Genomic DNA, 17,866 nt, shown 5'->3' with positions numbered 1-17,866 from the left:
TTGATCGAATGTCGTAGTTTCTCAAATTAACAGCAAAATAAGCAGAACTTTGTTTTTGAGCCCTTTTTTGTCACCTTTAACCTGCTTTACTAAAACCAACAGAGAAGATAACTTGGCATGTAATCATGTTAAGTTACTACTGCTTTTTATTTATTTTTGGAGTTGTTCTCCCTTCTTTCGGTGAGATGGCGCCTGGGTGTGGTTAATGTTTTTGCAGAAGCTACCTGCGTGTGTTTGTTTCCCAAGGCTGACAGTCTTGTCATCATCTTTCGGTCTTTATTGCAGACATATAATAAAACAGCTGACAGTGTGCAGCCATAGTAACGCCACGCCGCTCGTTCCCCGAAGTGATGTGAATGGAAAGTGGAGAGCTGCTGCTGCTGCTCCTCCTCCTCCTCTCTCCAGGTTCAAGGTATAAAGGGAGTCTCCTCCTGCCGGTGTGATGGACGAGGAGGAGCCCAGATTCCAGCAGCCTCTGGCGCCTCCAGTATCTGCCAGACTGAGCGGATGCGCGGATGATGGGAGCGGCTGGGGGACCGAGATGAAGAGATTCACGCTTGGAGGCGGGGCTGCGCGCAAAAGCTCCAGCAACAACAACGAGCTGTGGCTCCTGCAGGACGAGGACTCCTTTAAGGAACCTCTGGGAACCGCTGACAGCGCCGACTCTGCTTTGTTATGCCCCGGGGAGGCTGCCGGTGGCCGGGGCGGCTCAGCGTCAGAGCACCACAGAGGGGACACAGTTTCGGAGGCAAGCGTGACAGGAGCGGGGCCCGTCGGAATGATATGCAACAAGAACGGAGACTGTAGAAGGGACCCGACGAGTTCAGGGAGCCTGTCTTCTCTCATCTCCAGACAAGAGAAGCAGGCGGATGGAGCCGTAGGGAGTGAGGACGGAAGGGGGCAGGCCGGGGGGATGGACGCCTCTGTCACTTCCGCGGGGTCTTTAATTCAGGGGCCCGTCGGGACTGAGGTCAAGACCAGCGCAGCGACGGAGAAGAAGGACTCTAGAGTTTCCTTCTCCAACGCCCCTACTAGTAAAGGTCAGATGCCGCCGGGCGTGGAGTCAAGAAACTCTGTCACTTTCACTAAAGCGGAGGACAGTTCTCAGATAGTTCCGGACGATGGGGACTCCAGGGGGAACCAGACGTACATGCAGCGGCAGTTCAGCTCCATGCTCCAGCCTGGAGTTAACAAATTCTCCCTGCGCATGTTCGGGAGCCAGAAGGCGGTGGAGAAGGAGCAGGAGCGCGTAAAGTCTGCGGGGAACTGGATTATCCACCCATACAGCGACTTCAGGTACGGGACGGTCTGCAAGGGGTTCACGAATAGTTCATCCTGTTAAAGTTTTATGTGAATGGAAGTAAAAAAATAAAAAAAATAAAAAAACAGGACACAAAAATAAATATTTATCATTAAGCATACTTAGTTCTTTTTATCTTTCTCATTTGAAAGGACACATATTGAGATTTATTGAGGCCGCTGGCCAATGTTTTTCATTGTCCATTTGATAAAACGCTGCGTTCACAGCAGTACTTTTTAATCATCTGGGCTCAGGCAAGCCGTGTCAGTTCTGCACAAGTTTCTTCGGAATGTGCGGAAAAAGTCGATTTCAGCACCATGGATAGTTCGAGCTATGGTCCATTTGCTTTACTAAACGCCCTTCTCTCATACAGGAATGTATCAATAAATTGGAGTAACACTAAAAAGTTCATTTATTTCAGTAATTCAGTCAGAAAACCCTGCACACAGCGATGTTCCAAGATATTATTTGTGTTTATTTAATTGTTAGAACGTAAGCATAGTTCTTGGCACTGATTAAGTGATTTTGTTTAATATAAAGAAGTTTTGTTATAGTCAGGTTATGAGCCACTGTCAGGGTGGAGAATGCAGACTTCTCATTTGTCCAGGAAACAGTCGTTGACAGCTTTAGCCATAAAAGCTACCACCTAATTAAGCTAATTGCTAACAGGTAGTTAGCTTAAATACTAAGCTATCTGTTGGCTTAGTAACAGGTAGTTACTATGTTGAAGACAACATAAGCAACTAAGGAAGACAACATTCCTATATTGTCTCCAACCTTGGAATGTTTCGTGAAATGAAACAGTGTGGCACCAGAAGGTGACAAGCAACTAGAGTAACAACAACCTTATTGGGTTTGTGAAGCAGCCCAGAAATTTTAGAACACTGTTTCCCTCCTGCTGGCATATTTGATGGAGATGCTGGTTTCATTTTCTAAGAGGACTACCAAGTATCAATACCCGATTGAATAACCATGCTACCACTGTGCTGCTGGGTTGAACACACCTGATATAAACCCAATTCAGAATCTATGGACTGCACATCAGAGCCAACAATGTAAAATGGCTGAAGGCTGTTATAAACGCATGGTTAACCATGCCATGCTGCACTGATACAGTAACACAAAAAGAACCACAGTGGAGTATTGAGTCGATAATTTAATGGACATATTCTTCAATGGGCCTGTGTTTCAGTATTTCAGTTCTTAGAGCATTTTAATGTTGCATAAAATTATAATTTTTTCACTAGCAATAAGCCACAACCATCAAAATTGATAGAAATACATGTGTAAAGGTTATCACTCTGCGTGTAAGGAAACTACACAATAAATAAGTTGCACCTTTTGAATAATCTAGTAAAATAAAACAAACTTTTCAATGATTTCTGAATCAAAAGTTGGTGGTGAAAATGCTGAAAATGAATCAAGTGAGAAAATGAAAGTAATCTCTACCAGCTTATATCTCTGTTGTAAATGTCAGCACTGTTTTCTAAGCATGTCCCCATCAAGGGTGATTTGCTTCATGCTGTCCCAGTAAAAGTTATGAATGCTGCTGAACGGTATCTTTGCAGGCGTGTGATATCAGCTGCTAATAGCAGCACTGTGTCCAGGCAGTTCAGATTTTACTGTGCCCTTAATTCTTTTTCACAGCCATGATAAACATTTGTAAACATCCTTGAAATAAAATTTATCTTCACAACACTGAAGCAATTAGAAATGGTGGGCTTGTAATTTGAATACCTTCCTTTAGAATATATAAAAAAGTCCACTTTATGAGTTTTTTTTGTTTGTCTGTTTCTGTTTTGTTTGACAAAATCACTGTCACTGCATATTTTATATTATTTATTTATCCATTATTTTACCAGGAAGTTCCATTAGATAAAGTCTTACCTGGCCAAGTGGCACACCGGTGTATATTATACAAAACTTTATCTGTAGCTGTAACTACATTAACACTGAATTAGATTTTTAAAGAAAAAGTCCCTGTTTTCCAATGAGTTCATGATGCAATGCCCTCTAACAGCATTCGTTGGGACTTTGATAAATAATCCTAAGATTATCCTTAGTTCTATCTGATGGAAGAACACTATGCCAGTTACAGTCCCAGAGTTTTTGGCAACTTCCAATTATTTATTGCAACGCCTTGACAGAAAAAGTTTTTTAATGCCATGCTTCTCTAAAAAGGCCTGCTGTGTTACATCTACCAGTTTTTATGGCCATTTTGAGTTCCCAAGATGCCACTTTTTTGCAGCAGTAATAATGAACTTTGAATGTTTCTTTCACTTCCCTTACCTTCCTGCTCACTATTCACTATTGTTTTTCTCCCAACTACCCTTATTTCTCACACCTGTTGTAATGGCAAAGTAACAAGATTTTTAAAAAAGTTGAGTTAATCATAATCAATATCACCAACTTAAATTTTCATATTAATTTTATTTTATCTCTTCCCTTTTTAAGGGATCTTAGAGAAACAGGCCTCTGTGTCTCATGCTGTAATAACTCAAGTGTCTTATTCGAGCAAAAATAAAAGACTCAAACATATTCTTCACTGCATATATTTTATTGGGAGGCCAAACAAAGACAGTTATTTCTAAATATTGATTTTATTTTCCACACAGAATAAATGTACTGAAATCAAAGAAACAGCTAACAGATTTTTAAGCTACTGCAATTAAAGACGGATATATTTGAAGGATTTTTACCACAAATCCTGGTAGCTGCTCTAGATGGCTTTAGTCAGAGCAAACACAGAAATACATATTTATAATGTTTCATGTTGAAAACTTCAGCATTGGGCCTGGCACGGATAAATCTTTGCTTGAATCATCTTCTGCTCAGGTTCTATTGGGACTTCACCATGCTGATGTTCATGGTCGGCAACCTGATCATCATCCCGGTTGGCATCACCTTCTTCAAAGACGAGACGACAACGCCCTGGATCATCTTCAACGTGGTCTCGGACACCTTCTTCCTCATGGACCTGGTGCTCAACTTCAGGACGGGCATCGTGTTCGAAGATAACACCGAGATCATCCTGGATCCCAAGAAGATCAAGAAGAAGTACCTGAAGAGCTGGTTTATCGTGGACTTTGTTTCCTCCATACCTGTGGATTATATCTTCCTCATTGTGGAGAAGGGCATCGACTCAGAGGTGTACAAAACGGCCCGGGCGTTGCGCATCGTTCGGTTCACGAAGATCCTCAGCCTGCTGCGCCTCCTCAGGCTGTCCAGACTCATCCGTTACATCCACCAGTGGGAGGAGGTACGCTAATATTTATGTTTTGTCCTTTAAGTAAAGGAAAAGGAAGATGGTTTGGTACTGATCACCAGTGGGTAAACAGTCACTGATGAAAGCATCGAGGTTTTGTTTCACTTTACTATCTAACTGCAACAGCATGCAGATTTCAGCTAGCAAAGTGCTTTATTTGTTTAAGTGTTATAATTAAAATTACAAAATAAGTTTAGTTTTTCAGTTGTAGGAGTAAACAACTTTGAAATTGAAACTTTTTTCCAAAAAAAACTGGGAATAAACAAACAAGTTCTGATTTCAGAAATATGCCAAAATCCTACAAATTTTCTCTTGTATTTCTTTGTTACAGTTTTTAGGATGCTTTTTAACAAATGAATAGTTCAACTAAACTACCCATAGGAACGAAAGGTTGTCACACCAAAATCCAAACAGAACGAGTGACTTGACTCCTACTTTTTTTATTCCCACGTGCCGCCTGTGCAGACAACGTCAGAATGTGCAGGATGTAGCAAAGTTTTCACGTAATCAGACATTTTTCAACCTCCATTCCTCCACCACTTGCGCTTTACAGCACAGGCGCTCGTCGCTCTTACATCAAAAGCTGCTAGAAATGTTCAGTTTAATCAACATAATCATAATAAAGAGGTATCGGCCTCTCCCAAAAGCGAATGCATTCTGACCGTGCTTTAATAATGAGAAATTGGATTTCTCTGTAGTAGCTCATGCAATTAAACAAGTGATTGTGTTATGCATATCTCGACCGTGCATCCGTTCATAATGGCTTTCCAACAGGTGGATAAATGAGGTTTTACAATGCAGTATCAGAATAAACCCGGTGGCTGGATTATAGATCACTGTAACCCAGTTTACTGATGCAGTTAATTAAAGCGTAGTGTGTGCTTGTCGGTAAGAAAGTGAAAAGGCAGTGTCATGGGAATGTGAACAAACATTTCAGTGAAATTAACTGCATTTTCTTTTCTCTTAACACAGATTTTATCTTTACAGTTTTATGAGACATGACAGACAAACAAGGCATGAAAAGGAGCTGAAAGACTAACTGAACGAGAAAAAAAACAAACAAGCAAGCAGCCTATATGCATCTAATAATGCCCAGAATTTTTAATTCCCCTGTATTAGCTTGATCTAAAACAGATTTCACCAACATGTTGGGTCTGAGTGGAAGTAATATTAATGCTTTGAAATGGCCCAAACAGAAACCCAAGTTCAATCTGATTGAGATTTGTGAAAAGAGCTAAAGATTAGCATGATGGTTAAAGACTAGTACAATGATTTATCACCAAGGAAACATGCAAAAAGCTGGTTACTGTTTGTAAGAAAGGGTTGGATTTTTCCATTTATATATATATATATATATACATATATATATATATATATATATATATATATATATATATATATATATATATATATATGTATATATATATATATATATACACTGCTCAAAAAAATAAAGGGAACACTTAAACAACACAATATAACTCCAAGTAAATCAAACTTCTGTGAAATCAAACTGTCCACTTAGGAAGCAACACTGATATATATATATATATATATATATATATATATATATATATATATATATATATATATATATATATATATATATATATATATATATATAATACTGAACTTCTTTACCTTTTACCAGAGCCCCATGTAATGCTGTAAAGAATAAGTGACTGACTAAGCAGTTTCTTTTGAAAGACACACACACATAGATATACAGTATATATATATATATATATATATATATATATATATATATATTTTGTGTGTGTGTGTGTGTGACTAGGACATGTCTATTAAATCCTATATTAAACAGGTTTCCAGGACTTTCATTTTTCATCTCAGGAATATTACTGAAATTAAAATTATTGTTATTTTAAGGGTAGGTTCTTAAAATAACAACCAAGAAGTCCAAAAAGTATTAGTGAACATCTTTCAGCTGACCCAAAACCTTGCAGCAAGAGTTCTGATGAAAAAAAAAAAAAGACAATAATATTTTTCCTACTTCTGCTTCTCTTCATTTATTCCTTGTTAAAACAAATTGCTTTAGTTTCTTTTCAGTTCTTTCATTTGTTCTTATTTATTAAACACTTAGCACATTACTATTTATTGTGAAACTTGTCTTTTAATAATCAGTTAAGCTGGATAAGTGGAGGACAAATAGAAATGAGTCGGGCCTATAATAAAAGTCCAAGCAGATTAACAGCATCTAACACAAGACCTACAAGATCCATTAACCTTTAGTTGCCCTGTCTATGCAAAACAACATTTGAGATGTTACTTTATTTTGATTTAACACTGGTTAACCTTTGGGTTTTTTACATTCAGCTTAAAATGGCCAAAAAAAGAAAAAGAAAAATGAATGAGATATTTGAAAAGTCACAGAAAATCTTAAAATAATGCAAGAAAGCAAAAATAAAAACAACTTATGGATGACTCATCCTTTTGCAGAGAAAATAAGCTTCATCAATGGACAGATGCATTATCATCCGTAATATGCCCCGTCCTGGCTGCACAAACTACAGTTACTGCCTGGTTTACCGGCCTCATGTGCTTTTATTAATTTGCGCACAAACAGATCAGTCTGACAAACCAAACATCTACCATCCTCTCGCTCTGAAGAAGCCGCTGCTCCTCTGATTACAGAGTGGTAATTTAAGTTCAGTGAGAGGCACAATTACCGATTCAAACACAGCAGCAAAAATAATGGCTCTGGCCTGAACTGCTTAGTTCAGCCAAGCTCTGCTCTGCTCAGCTCTGCTCAGCTCGATCCAGACTTGGACCCACCCCCAGTGTTCAGCTTACTTATCTGCAGGTGGGCTCTCTAGAAGATCACCTGGGCGTTGTAATGAGGACTCAAACAGTTTTTTTTTTTTTTACATGGTTAGAAATTTGAACCAGCACTAAGGAAGTCATGAGCATCAGTGAGAACATAGGGGGTAATTTCCTGGTGCAGGAACCACATGATGCTGCTGTTTTGCTTTCAGGATAATGAGAGTCTGAGTCTACAGCCAGCATTCACACAGTATGAAGGAATGGATTCTTTTTTATATACCTCCTTCCAGTTGTGGTCATGGAGAAGTGCTCTGATCCAGATTGTGGTGTGACAGTGACACATAGCCAGGCGCTGTTATGGTGTCAGGAGGAGTATTAGTCCTGGAGACTCATTAATCACGATGTGAATGGCGCCTAATCAAAGGATGAGCTCCACATCTTGTCCATCTTGCTTCTCCTTAACCAACCCAAGTCATCAAGTCAATGGACATTTTTCAAACACAGATGCTAAACAACAAAACAAAAGGTAGAAAAAGCACCGGCTTTGGTGGTGAATTATGCATTTTTATACGTACAACAGAAGAAGAACTTTGTTCATTGGAGATATTTGCAGAATCTAAAAGCGTTTCTGATTTAAATAATTTATTCTTCTGATCTGGTAAGAGAAGCCCGCATTACTTTGGAGCCAAACTTACAATGCACTTTACTTGGGCATGACTATGGCAACACAAAACATGTGGTTTTAGTGCAGGTTCCTGAGGGCCATTTATTCAAAAACCAGTGGATTTTATGTATATATTTGAGACCGTGAGTATAATTTCCAGCCTAAGTGGATAGGAGTAAATTCAAAATAAAATCCAACTTGTGCACTTATTTTTAGTAGTTACAGAGAATGTGTTTTGTGTAATTGTTGCTTCCTGGAAAAGAAAAATGACTCCAGTGCATCATTAGCAGCTAAGATCATGCCCAAGATAGGTCTGTGTCTGAACGTCACAGCATGCATATCGCGAATGGAGTATAATATGATTTTCAGTTTTAATGTTCCAGCGACCTCCCAGTTGCTGTCGGCAGGGTCTCTGATCCTGGAGGAATTACAGAATATCCCGACCTCGCTGCTCCCCAGCTGTAAAATTCCTGACAGTGCCTGACCCTTTACATCTCCAGACACTTTCGGCCTAGTTCATGTGTATCTTGCAAGAAATTAGCATGCTCTGGAATAAGAAGCCATCAGCTGGGCTCTCAGAGCTGGGGCTCTCAGCCACACATAAATATATAAACTTATAGAGCAGACATGCAGTGTCTGGCCTACTTCGCCTGCCTGTTGGACACTACTCCTGTCCCTTTTGGGGAAATACACTTTTACTTATGATTTAGTGAGGCCTCCAGTTGGCCCAGTTAAATAAGGATTTCACACCATGTAAAATATTACCCCCCGCCACACCTCCCCTCACACACAGACACACGCACACAGTGGCAACCCAACCTGGCTGACTGCCAAGGAGACTGCAGTGATTAGTGTTTACCAGGCTGAGACCAGACTCTTACCTTAAGCAGAGAAACAGCACCAGCAAATCACCCAGATGTTCATTTTATCAAAATTTCTTCTTTGAACGTTCACAACATTTCACCTGCGACTTGACTCTAAACCTGTTGTATTAGACCTTTGAATATACCGAAGCTACTGTCCCTATTCGCAGATGAGTGTGCCATGTTAAATGTGACATGTAGAAAAAAGTACTAGATACGCATTTGTTTGTTGAAAGCACATTCTTATAAGCCTAGATCTAATTCCCTGCACCAATCCTGGTTGATTTTTAGAAGATGTGAATGTCTGGTAATGTGTAAAATCAACTTAGAAATGATGCAACTGAATTGGAACATAATATTTTTATCTGGTTTCTGACAAATAATTGTTTGCTTTTATTTTGCTCTGTTATTACACATCTTTAAATGGATAGTCCTCCACTGATGAGGGATGGATGAGTGGATGGATGGAAGAAAATAAAAAAAGGGAGAAAGAGAGAAAGAAAGAATAAATACAGATATTTTGTCTTGTTTATTCAGACATGTAAAATACCTCAATCAAACTTTTCCAGACATTGTTGGTACTTTGTAAGAAACTCTACTGTTATTTATAATTGTACCTTTGGTTGACTAAATCTACAAACAAGACACAATTCATAGATTTTGCATCTTATTTTTGTGTCAGCAGCCCATATTAGTTGAACTCCGGTGGTCTAAGTCATCAGCTACAGATTTTTGCATGTGATTTGTTTGACATGAAGAGTATTCAAAACTTTTCTATGAGTCAAAGACAATTCATTATTGTACCTCACCTTATATTTCACTTGTTCCCCCCCTCAAAAAAAAACAACAACAAAAAAATCACCCTTAGGGCTTCACAATTAGCTGCTGTCTGAAAAGCTTTCCGGTTAATGAAGACCTAGTCTGTAGAGTAGATTGGTCAAATAAAAGCCACATCTTCCAAAACAAAGCTTGAAAATCTGTTGCCGATGAATGTGTTACACCATTCTGGATGGGCAGTGAAAGCAGATCTGACTGTGTTTGCCATTCGCCGAACTGTGACTGTGCTTGTTTAAACAATGATTGTTAATTCAAATCACACGTATAGCGCCGCTTTATCCTTCCCAACTCTCCGGTTGTGTAACCTCTCTTCCCATCTCTGCTCCTACTGACAGATCTTCCACATGACCTATGACCTGGCCAGTGCTGTGATGAGAATATTCAACCTGATCGGGATGATGCTGCTGCTGTGCCACTGGGACGGCTGTCTGCAGTTTCTCGTTCCCATGCTGCAGGACTTCCCGTCTGACTGCTGGGTGTCACTTAACAAGATGGTGGTGAGCAGAGCGCCCTGTTTCTATGGTGCTTCTTAATGAGCTCGTGCCGGAAATTGCAGACGACAAACGTTGGGCAACAAATCAGCGACAATCAAAACATGGAACACATTCTCCGCTGGAACAAAGTGGAGAGTTAAAGGCAGTCACATTAGGAAAATGAGCTTCACTCAAAGAGGAGCTTTCACACACACGTGTGTGCACACCTGCTCTCGCTAAAAACATGGAGAAAAGGAGATGCTGAAGAAGAGCTTTTCTTGAAGCTGTCTGTTTGGCCATGTGTCCACAAGGCTTTCCTTCAGAAGTATTACACAGAGATAGATAGATAAACCTTTTAGTTACTTGAAAAGCTATTAGCTAAAGCTGTAACTGATGAAAAACCTTATTAAAAACATTAATATGAGAGTTAGTGGCACTAATTAATCTCTTAAACAGGCAGTTTCTCAGTTAACATTTCTTGTCATCATAGTTAATTTCTGCAAAGCAGTCTGTTTTTGTCCGTCTCATCAAAAACTAAATAAGCTTCAGTTAACCAGTAGAACGTCACCATAGACTCCCCATATGTCCTGCTTCACCTTATAAGCCACTGGACACATAAAAACACACAAATTGCAAATGTTAACGCAAATGAAAACGAGAGTGCAAAGCCTCCGGAGTTGTTTCTGACTTCAACATTTGTGACTTAAACAGAACTCAATCAGATTTGTCATTCTGCCTTGGTAACAGATTGGAAGCTGATGGCTGACGTGGCTGGAGGCCAGCTTAACATCGGGACGTGTGAACCGTACACACCTGCATGGCGTGCCGATGGGTTTGTAGCATTAAGAGTTTATTATGGAACAAAAAAGCTACGAGGGCAGAAAATAGAAATCATTATATCTTTAGAGCTGAGAGAGTACGAACCTAATATTTCTTCTTGGTAAAATCCAGTGCACCTCCCTAATTAATAACTGGATTCAATTGTTTCATTATCACCATGAATACAGGCAATGCCAGCATTATGCTGTGGAAATGATTTGTTTTTTTCTACAAGGAACAGGGAATCAGTCAGAAGTGATGACTAGACACAGGGAAAACCTTGGAAAAACTTTAGTTAAGATAATATTAACGACAGAGTGCACATGCTGGAAATAAATTATCAAAAGAGAAATCTCAGGACTTTAATTGGCAATAGTTACTTTAAGCTTCATCTAGAGTAGAATAATGGCCCTTCTCTGTTCATTTCTGCAACTAGAATCGTCCTATAATTGAAGTGAATCAGACAGGATAATTCCTCCTCTGTAGCTTTTGTCAGATCCAGGCTCTTTTCACAGGTGCCTGACTCCGTTATCCCAATGTCCTACAGTATTTGCTAAGGCACAGTCTCCTTATTTTGGCACACAGATTCAACACAATCAGGTTGTTTAATCCTATGACATAAAAATCCTTATATGGATAGGTGTGTTGTCACAGTTTGTGTAAAAGAAAATGAGAGACTTCCTGTGATGTACCACATGTCTGCATCCTCGCTGACCTTGAAGAATATCATCATTGCATCTCTGTCGATCCATCTGTTTTTTTTTCTCCTCCGTGTGTGTGGCAAAACAGAGTACATCGCTTCCAACTCTGTACAATACCTTTGTCAGGTTATAGACTTTGGCTCTTGGTTTGTCTGGAAAACCAAATTTAGAATAGATTTCATGCCACTTTCTTCTTCCCTGTGTTGTCCTTTTACAAGCCTCGTGCTTTAGAATCTGACGATGTTGTCTCTGTTCATGTGGCTGTGTTCGTATTTGATTTCGATTGGTATTCAACTCCACTTTCAGTATTATGTTTTGCTGATGTGGCGGTTTCCCAGTATCAGAGAAGGGTCAGCTTCCACATGGCTCGGTGACATTTGCGTGCCAAATGTCACTAAATGGTGCAAACACTTTTATCTGCAACAGCGCCTATAGATCCTTACAAAAATACTTATAACCACTGAAACTTTTTTCCACATTTTATGACTTCAAACATCAAGGTTTTTATTGGGATTTTATGTAACAGACCAACAGAATTCAGTGTAGGAAAAATCGCCAACGGTTTTCTACTTCTTTTTCCTGTCTCCCTGTGGTCCTCATGGTTCAACTCAGGCCGATCGTCTGCCTGCCTCTGCTGGACATTTGCTGGACTTAAACCTGCGTCTCCTTTCTTAAGCTCTCTCCGCAGCGTCATGGTGGCTTGCTTGGCACGTCTTTTTTGCTACGTGCAACTTTGGAGCTTTCTGTAATGTGTGAACATCGGCCTCTTCACACTTTAAGAAGCAACTGTTGACTTGTAAACAGTATATGAACATGCAGGATTCAACAGCTCAGTCATCACAACAAAGCAGATCTCCATGGTCTGTTACATAAGTGACTCTGTATTATGTGCATGATGACAGGTGGGTTTTCCCCCCACCCCGAGTCAACATTACCTCAGGCTTATTGGCTGCTCAGTCAGTGACATTAGAATAAAGCTGCTGCCTCCCCCCTCCTCCTGTCTGTACGCTCCACTTAGAATTCAACTTATTTTACTGCATTGGAAGACGAGTTGTTGTAACAGCTAATTTGTTTATGCATTAATGTTTTATTCAGTCACCCAGAGAAGCACTTTAAAAACACTCTCAGGCTTTCAAAGTTGGTAAGAATATCCTCGTTTCATTCAGTTACTGAGGTGATCTGACGGCCTGGGAGGCCTGTCAGGGTTTGTGTGAACAAGTAGAAAGTGCAAGATCAGTTTGTGGAGGTCTTCCTGTGTGTTTGTGCAGATGACCACCGTAGTTATCTGGCCAGGATCCACCAGATAACAATGATACTATAGTTTAAGACAGACTTCTGAAATGCTGGATGCTTTCCCTGATGTAAGCTGCAGCAGTGCAACCCAGCGAGCCAAACTAAATAATTGGACCCTAAATGTGTTTAGATAAGTCATGAATTATATAAATGATAATTAATTAGGAGCTTATCTGCTGTTCTGTAAGGACTGATTGAGACTTGACTTTATTTATTTATTTATTTACTTATTTATTTATTTATTTATCACTAAGGACGCCACTCCAAGTTTGTTGTGCTCTAGAAACTACAATGCCTGTCTTTGCCTATAGAAAGTAAATTTTACGTTAAGGGTGTGACGTGTCCTTAAAGATATTCTGAATCTACAGAGAACACAGGAGAAGGCAATGATCTATTCAGCAGAACTGATGACTCAATGAAAGGTTTTTCCATCTGGTCAACATCCTGCATGCCACATGGTCAGGCGCTATAGCAGATTATGTTTGTCTGCAATGGTAAAAAATGATTATTCGTGGCTTTTTCGGATCAGATACTTTATTGTCCCACAGTGAAATTTGTCTATCAGTTTATCAACCTTTTCATCTCTGGAGAGACTTTCCATAGTTGAAAATGAAAGGTCTTCTTCATTCTTGGCACAACCAGATTTGAAAAGATGCTTTGAGCTTAAATCATATGATTGCAGCTTACTTCATCAAAAAAGAAAAAAAAATGGAGATGGTTGCACTTCAGCTAACTATTTTCCACTTCTGTGTTTGGTATTTAACCCTTTATAAGGCAGAAGTTATGGCCAATAGAACCTGAGAACACATATTAACCAGTTTACTTTATAGAAAAACCTCTCTTTGTGCAAGATTAAACCTTTGAAGCAGTTTTTTTTTTATATCTGGACTACAAATAGTCCTACTTGCATGGGTGGAACTACATTTTGCTTAAAGCTCACAAAATGACAGCTGTGATGTGCCCTGCTGGGTTATTTGCCAGACTTGAACCCTTTAGGGCTTAAACAGATGTGAAGCTGTAAAATGCAGCAAGCTAAGCAATATAAAAAAGTCTGTTTTTAAATGGGATCAAACCTCACCAAGCACAATAAATGTGAGCATGTATATCAGATCATTTCAGTTTAGGCTGTTACCATTTTGGTATCTATACAATAAGAATTTAATGTTTCACAACATTTAGAATCTTTTAGGTTGAATTTTTTGTTTGTTTGTATTACTGGTTACACGTATTACCACATTTCCAACAGAAAATACTTTTCTCACGGGTTTATTAGAGAACTTTAGTGAACAATCAGCATTACGAGGAACCAGGAACACAGCAGAAAGGTAGACAATGGTGAAGTTATAATCACGGTTAAGTTATAAAACAATATGCGTCTCACATAACACTGGATTTCAAGCCTCCTGCTCTAAATGCATCATTCAGATCGGGTATTTAAATGCGTGACCACATGGATCCTTGATTAGAAGAACTATTCTGCTGCTATATTGTTTACTGAATGTAGGCATGTTGTACCCTGGCAACATGTTGATACTGAAATCTGATTGGACAGCACACCAATAACCCACATGCCCGCCAATCGTTTCTAGAAAGTAATGACACAAGTTAGAACAGATGCATGCAATGGATTTCAGCTTTCATATTCACAAAATGAATAATGAAAATTATGTATACCATTCCTTCCACGTCACAATTAAGCACAACTTTGTGTTGGTTTACTTACAAAATATGCATATATATACAAAATGTATTCAAAGTCAAGGCTTATAAATACTTTTAAAATGCACTATATCACAATATCATTGTGTTTTTCTCATTAATTTAATGTTTAGGTTTGACACTGAAAGTGACACCAAGTTATTACTGTGATGCTTAAATCAAAGTCTTTTTTTTTGTTCTGTGCAACCTTGTTAATTTTCAACACACTCCAGCAGACAGCAAGCTATCTTAAGATGCTGTTCCCATTTAGTTTTGAATTATAAACTCAAACATGGACCCCGTGGCTCTAAATTATGAATCTAAACAAGCTATTTTTATGGATGTTTACATATTAAAATTCTAAATGTGTGTCCTTTGAAGTAAAACAAACTCCTCGTGTCGGTTTTAGACATTCAGAGTGAAAAGCTGCCCACCTTAACTCGGAGCAAGCACACAGTCGCCTACCGACATGAGCAGACAGATCCAGAGAGTCGAACAGCCGCCACCCAGACGCGAGCTGGCGTGCACGTACAGTCACTACCCGACTGCACCATGCATTATCCATGTCCCAAAGTCCCTTTGTGTTCCTCCCTAAATGTATTATGTACAATTAGCTATCATCTGTGCAGCTCAGTGAAGACCGATAGCAAATAAAATGGAACACAAGAACTAATTTCATTTGTTTTTTTCTGCCTCCTGGCTCCCCCCCCCAGCCTTCACACAAGGTAGTATCTCTGTAGAATTAGTTTATTGTGTTACTCTGAAGATTGTAATTTCCTACAGTAAGAGACAGCTGTGCAATCTGTCGGTTTTAATCAGCTGTTAACTCAAACTTAGACACTAAGGGACTCTTCAGCTGTTCTCTCTTGCTAGGAGAGTTTCTCCCGTATAGAGTTTTATAATCAAACTGCTACAGGTAAATGAAGACTTCAGTAAAATCTACATATGCATATTTGTCGTGATGCTGAGAATTAATAAGGTACTGCTTTCCAGAAGGCAAATCATTAGACATCAATTAAATTGTTCACAATTGCGACTATAGTGCTTGACAGTGAAAAATATTTCAAACGATCTGATCTTTGCTGTGTTTTCAACAAGGTAACCTTGGAAGGAAGGCCACATCGGAGTACATTTTTGTGTTCATGCGACGCTGTTCTACAAAACTGAGAAAGAAATCTTAAAATTTTCGAAATGCCTATTTGGCCGTAAAAAAACGTTTAATAGGAACGCAAAAAAACGACAAGAGGAATTAACATTTGAACTGTCAGCGGTACGTTTGTGGAAGTAGAAGCTTGGTGGAAATTAAAATTTTTCTGGAATCTTTTTCAACTGCTTTAATTTACAGAAGAAAAAGTAAAAAATCCCTGCTGGGGTGTAAAGATTTACAGTAGTAGTTCACCATCCTCCCCAATTAGCAGTACTGCTTCCAAAGATGTGCAAAAGTGTATTTATTATCACAGTAGCATAATCACACAGTGAAACATTTAATTGTAATCTTTCACTCTGCAATGGTGAGCTTTGTAGATATTTTTGCCTCCCTACTAAGCTCTATGCAAAAATAAACTCAGTTCCTCCTCTAGATGTTTTAAGCTTATAGGGTTGACTTTAGGCATACCAAATTTAGCCCTGCAGTTATTTTCAAGGAGGTATTTTCCCAGTGTTGAAGATCACTTACTTTGTTTACAGGTTCTCAGTCTTTCCCATTTTGAACAATAACTTAAAAAATTGGCCTTAGTGTCATGCCAGGGCTGCAGTAATTCAGGTTGTGAGGCCTTCTCATTTAGCAAGTATTTAATAAGCAATTTTTTTATTTTATTTTTTCAGAAAAGTGAAGTAGCTCATAATTGTAAATTGGAAGCAAATTTCATGGCTCTGAACTTTTCTTTCAACCAAAACTCTGAGAAGTTGTGCAATTTTATTCAGTTCCAGAGCCAATACCTTGTAGAACTCTACTCTTGACGTACAGTACAGACCAAAAATTTGGACACACAGATGTGTCCAAACCGTTGGTCTGTACTGTATGTCTCTACCAGCTTTGTATGCATTTTACAGCATTTCTTCTGCGTCTCGACTTTGTCTGGGCCAGGTGTAACAAATGAATAAACTTTGCTTTATATTATTCCACTGTAACTCTGGCTGTGTTTGCTCTGGAGCCTGATCCTCGGCCTCCAACTCTGACAAACTTTTATTTACTTTCAAAACAACAACAACACAAGAAAATCCCTACAAGTTGATGCTGCCTCCAACATGGGTCACTTTGGAGATGGTGTTTTAAAGTGTTGGATTTTATCCACATGTGGCATTCCTGCTACTTTGTGTTGGTTTGCCACTTTAAGTTTGTGGTTGACACAAGACACGGTATGAAAAAGCTCCAGGAGGCGGGACATTTTTTGCTAAAAGTTGCATCATTCTGCAACACTCTCTTTCATTTAGGTTGCGTGCCATGTTTGGTAAATTTAAATCAGATCCCAGTGGAACAAAAACATTCAATGAATTACTGTGCACTTATTTGTGACTGCACCTTACTCCTAAATTCAGTGCCGGACAGTAAAATCACAGTCAGAAACAGAGACAGACAGATTTAGCCGATTGAATCAGGAAGCACATTTCTGTGACTTCTCTATGTGTAAAAGGTTCCTAATCCTGACATTTATCCACCTGCAGTGTTGCAGCATGCTGATAGCAGTTTTACATCTTTTCCCAACCTGTGTTAGTCTAAGTGAGCCTCAGTCTGGTGCAGGATGCCTAAAATACGTCTGAAAATAGCAGCACTGTAAAACAAAATAAATGTACAGATAGAGCAACTAAAACTAATATGTTGTTTATTATGCTTTTAATTCTAACTTTCTATTTTCTAATAACAGGATGACTCAGCTTCAAGGCACAAAACATACCACTATGGGTTTTTTGTTGTTGTTGTTTTACAGAAATCTAAATTGTTTTTATTTTATTTCCTCACTTCATCTCAGATCGCTTTACTAAATGGTAATTTTCAACCATTTGCACTTCTGCAAACATATTTTCCTCCTCCCTCTTCAAAACCGAGCCCATTTGAATTTCAAATTCAATGCAAATTAGGCTGGAGAAACACAAATCAGATAAGAATCTATCCGATCAAATAGTGCCTTCAGGGCTTGTGAGTTTTTGAGGAAGCACCCTTCATGCACAT

At 39.0% G+C, this 17,866-nt stretch overlaps 1 protein-coding gene across 1 annotated transcript in view; it reads left to right on the top strand.

Annotated features, from left to right (window-relative positions):
• Positions 1-425: 425 nt before the first annotated feature.
• hcn2b (hyperpolarization activated cyclic nucleotide-gated potassium channel 2b) overlaps positions 426-17,866 on the top strand; it is a 55,388-nt gene continuing 37,947 nt past the window's right edge. The window contains exons 1-3 of the mRNA XM_032572491.1: positions 426-1,296; positions 4,136-4,559; positions 10,049-10,210. Of these exons, the coding sequence (XP_032428382.1) occupies positions 443-1,296; positions 4,136-4,559; positions 10,049-10,210 (1,440 nt within the window). The 5' untranslated portion in view covers positions 426-442. The remainder of the gene's footprint in view (positions 1,297-4,135; positions 4,560-10,048; positions 10,211-17,866) is intronic.

This window comes from Xiphophorus hellerii, chromosome 9, assembly GCF_003331165.1.
Source record: "Xiphophorus hellerii strain 12219 chromosome 9, Xiphophorus_hellerii-4.1, whole genome shotgun sequence".
NCBI classification, from domain to species: domain Eukaryota; kingdom Metazoa; phylum Chordata; class Actinopteri; order Cyprinodontiformes; family Poeciliidae; genus Xiphophorus; species Xiphophorus hellerii.
This window is presented reverse-complemented; position numbering and strand designations above follow the sequence as displayed.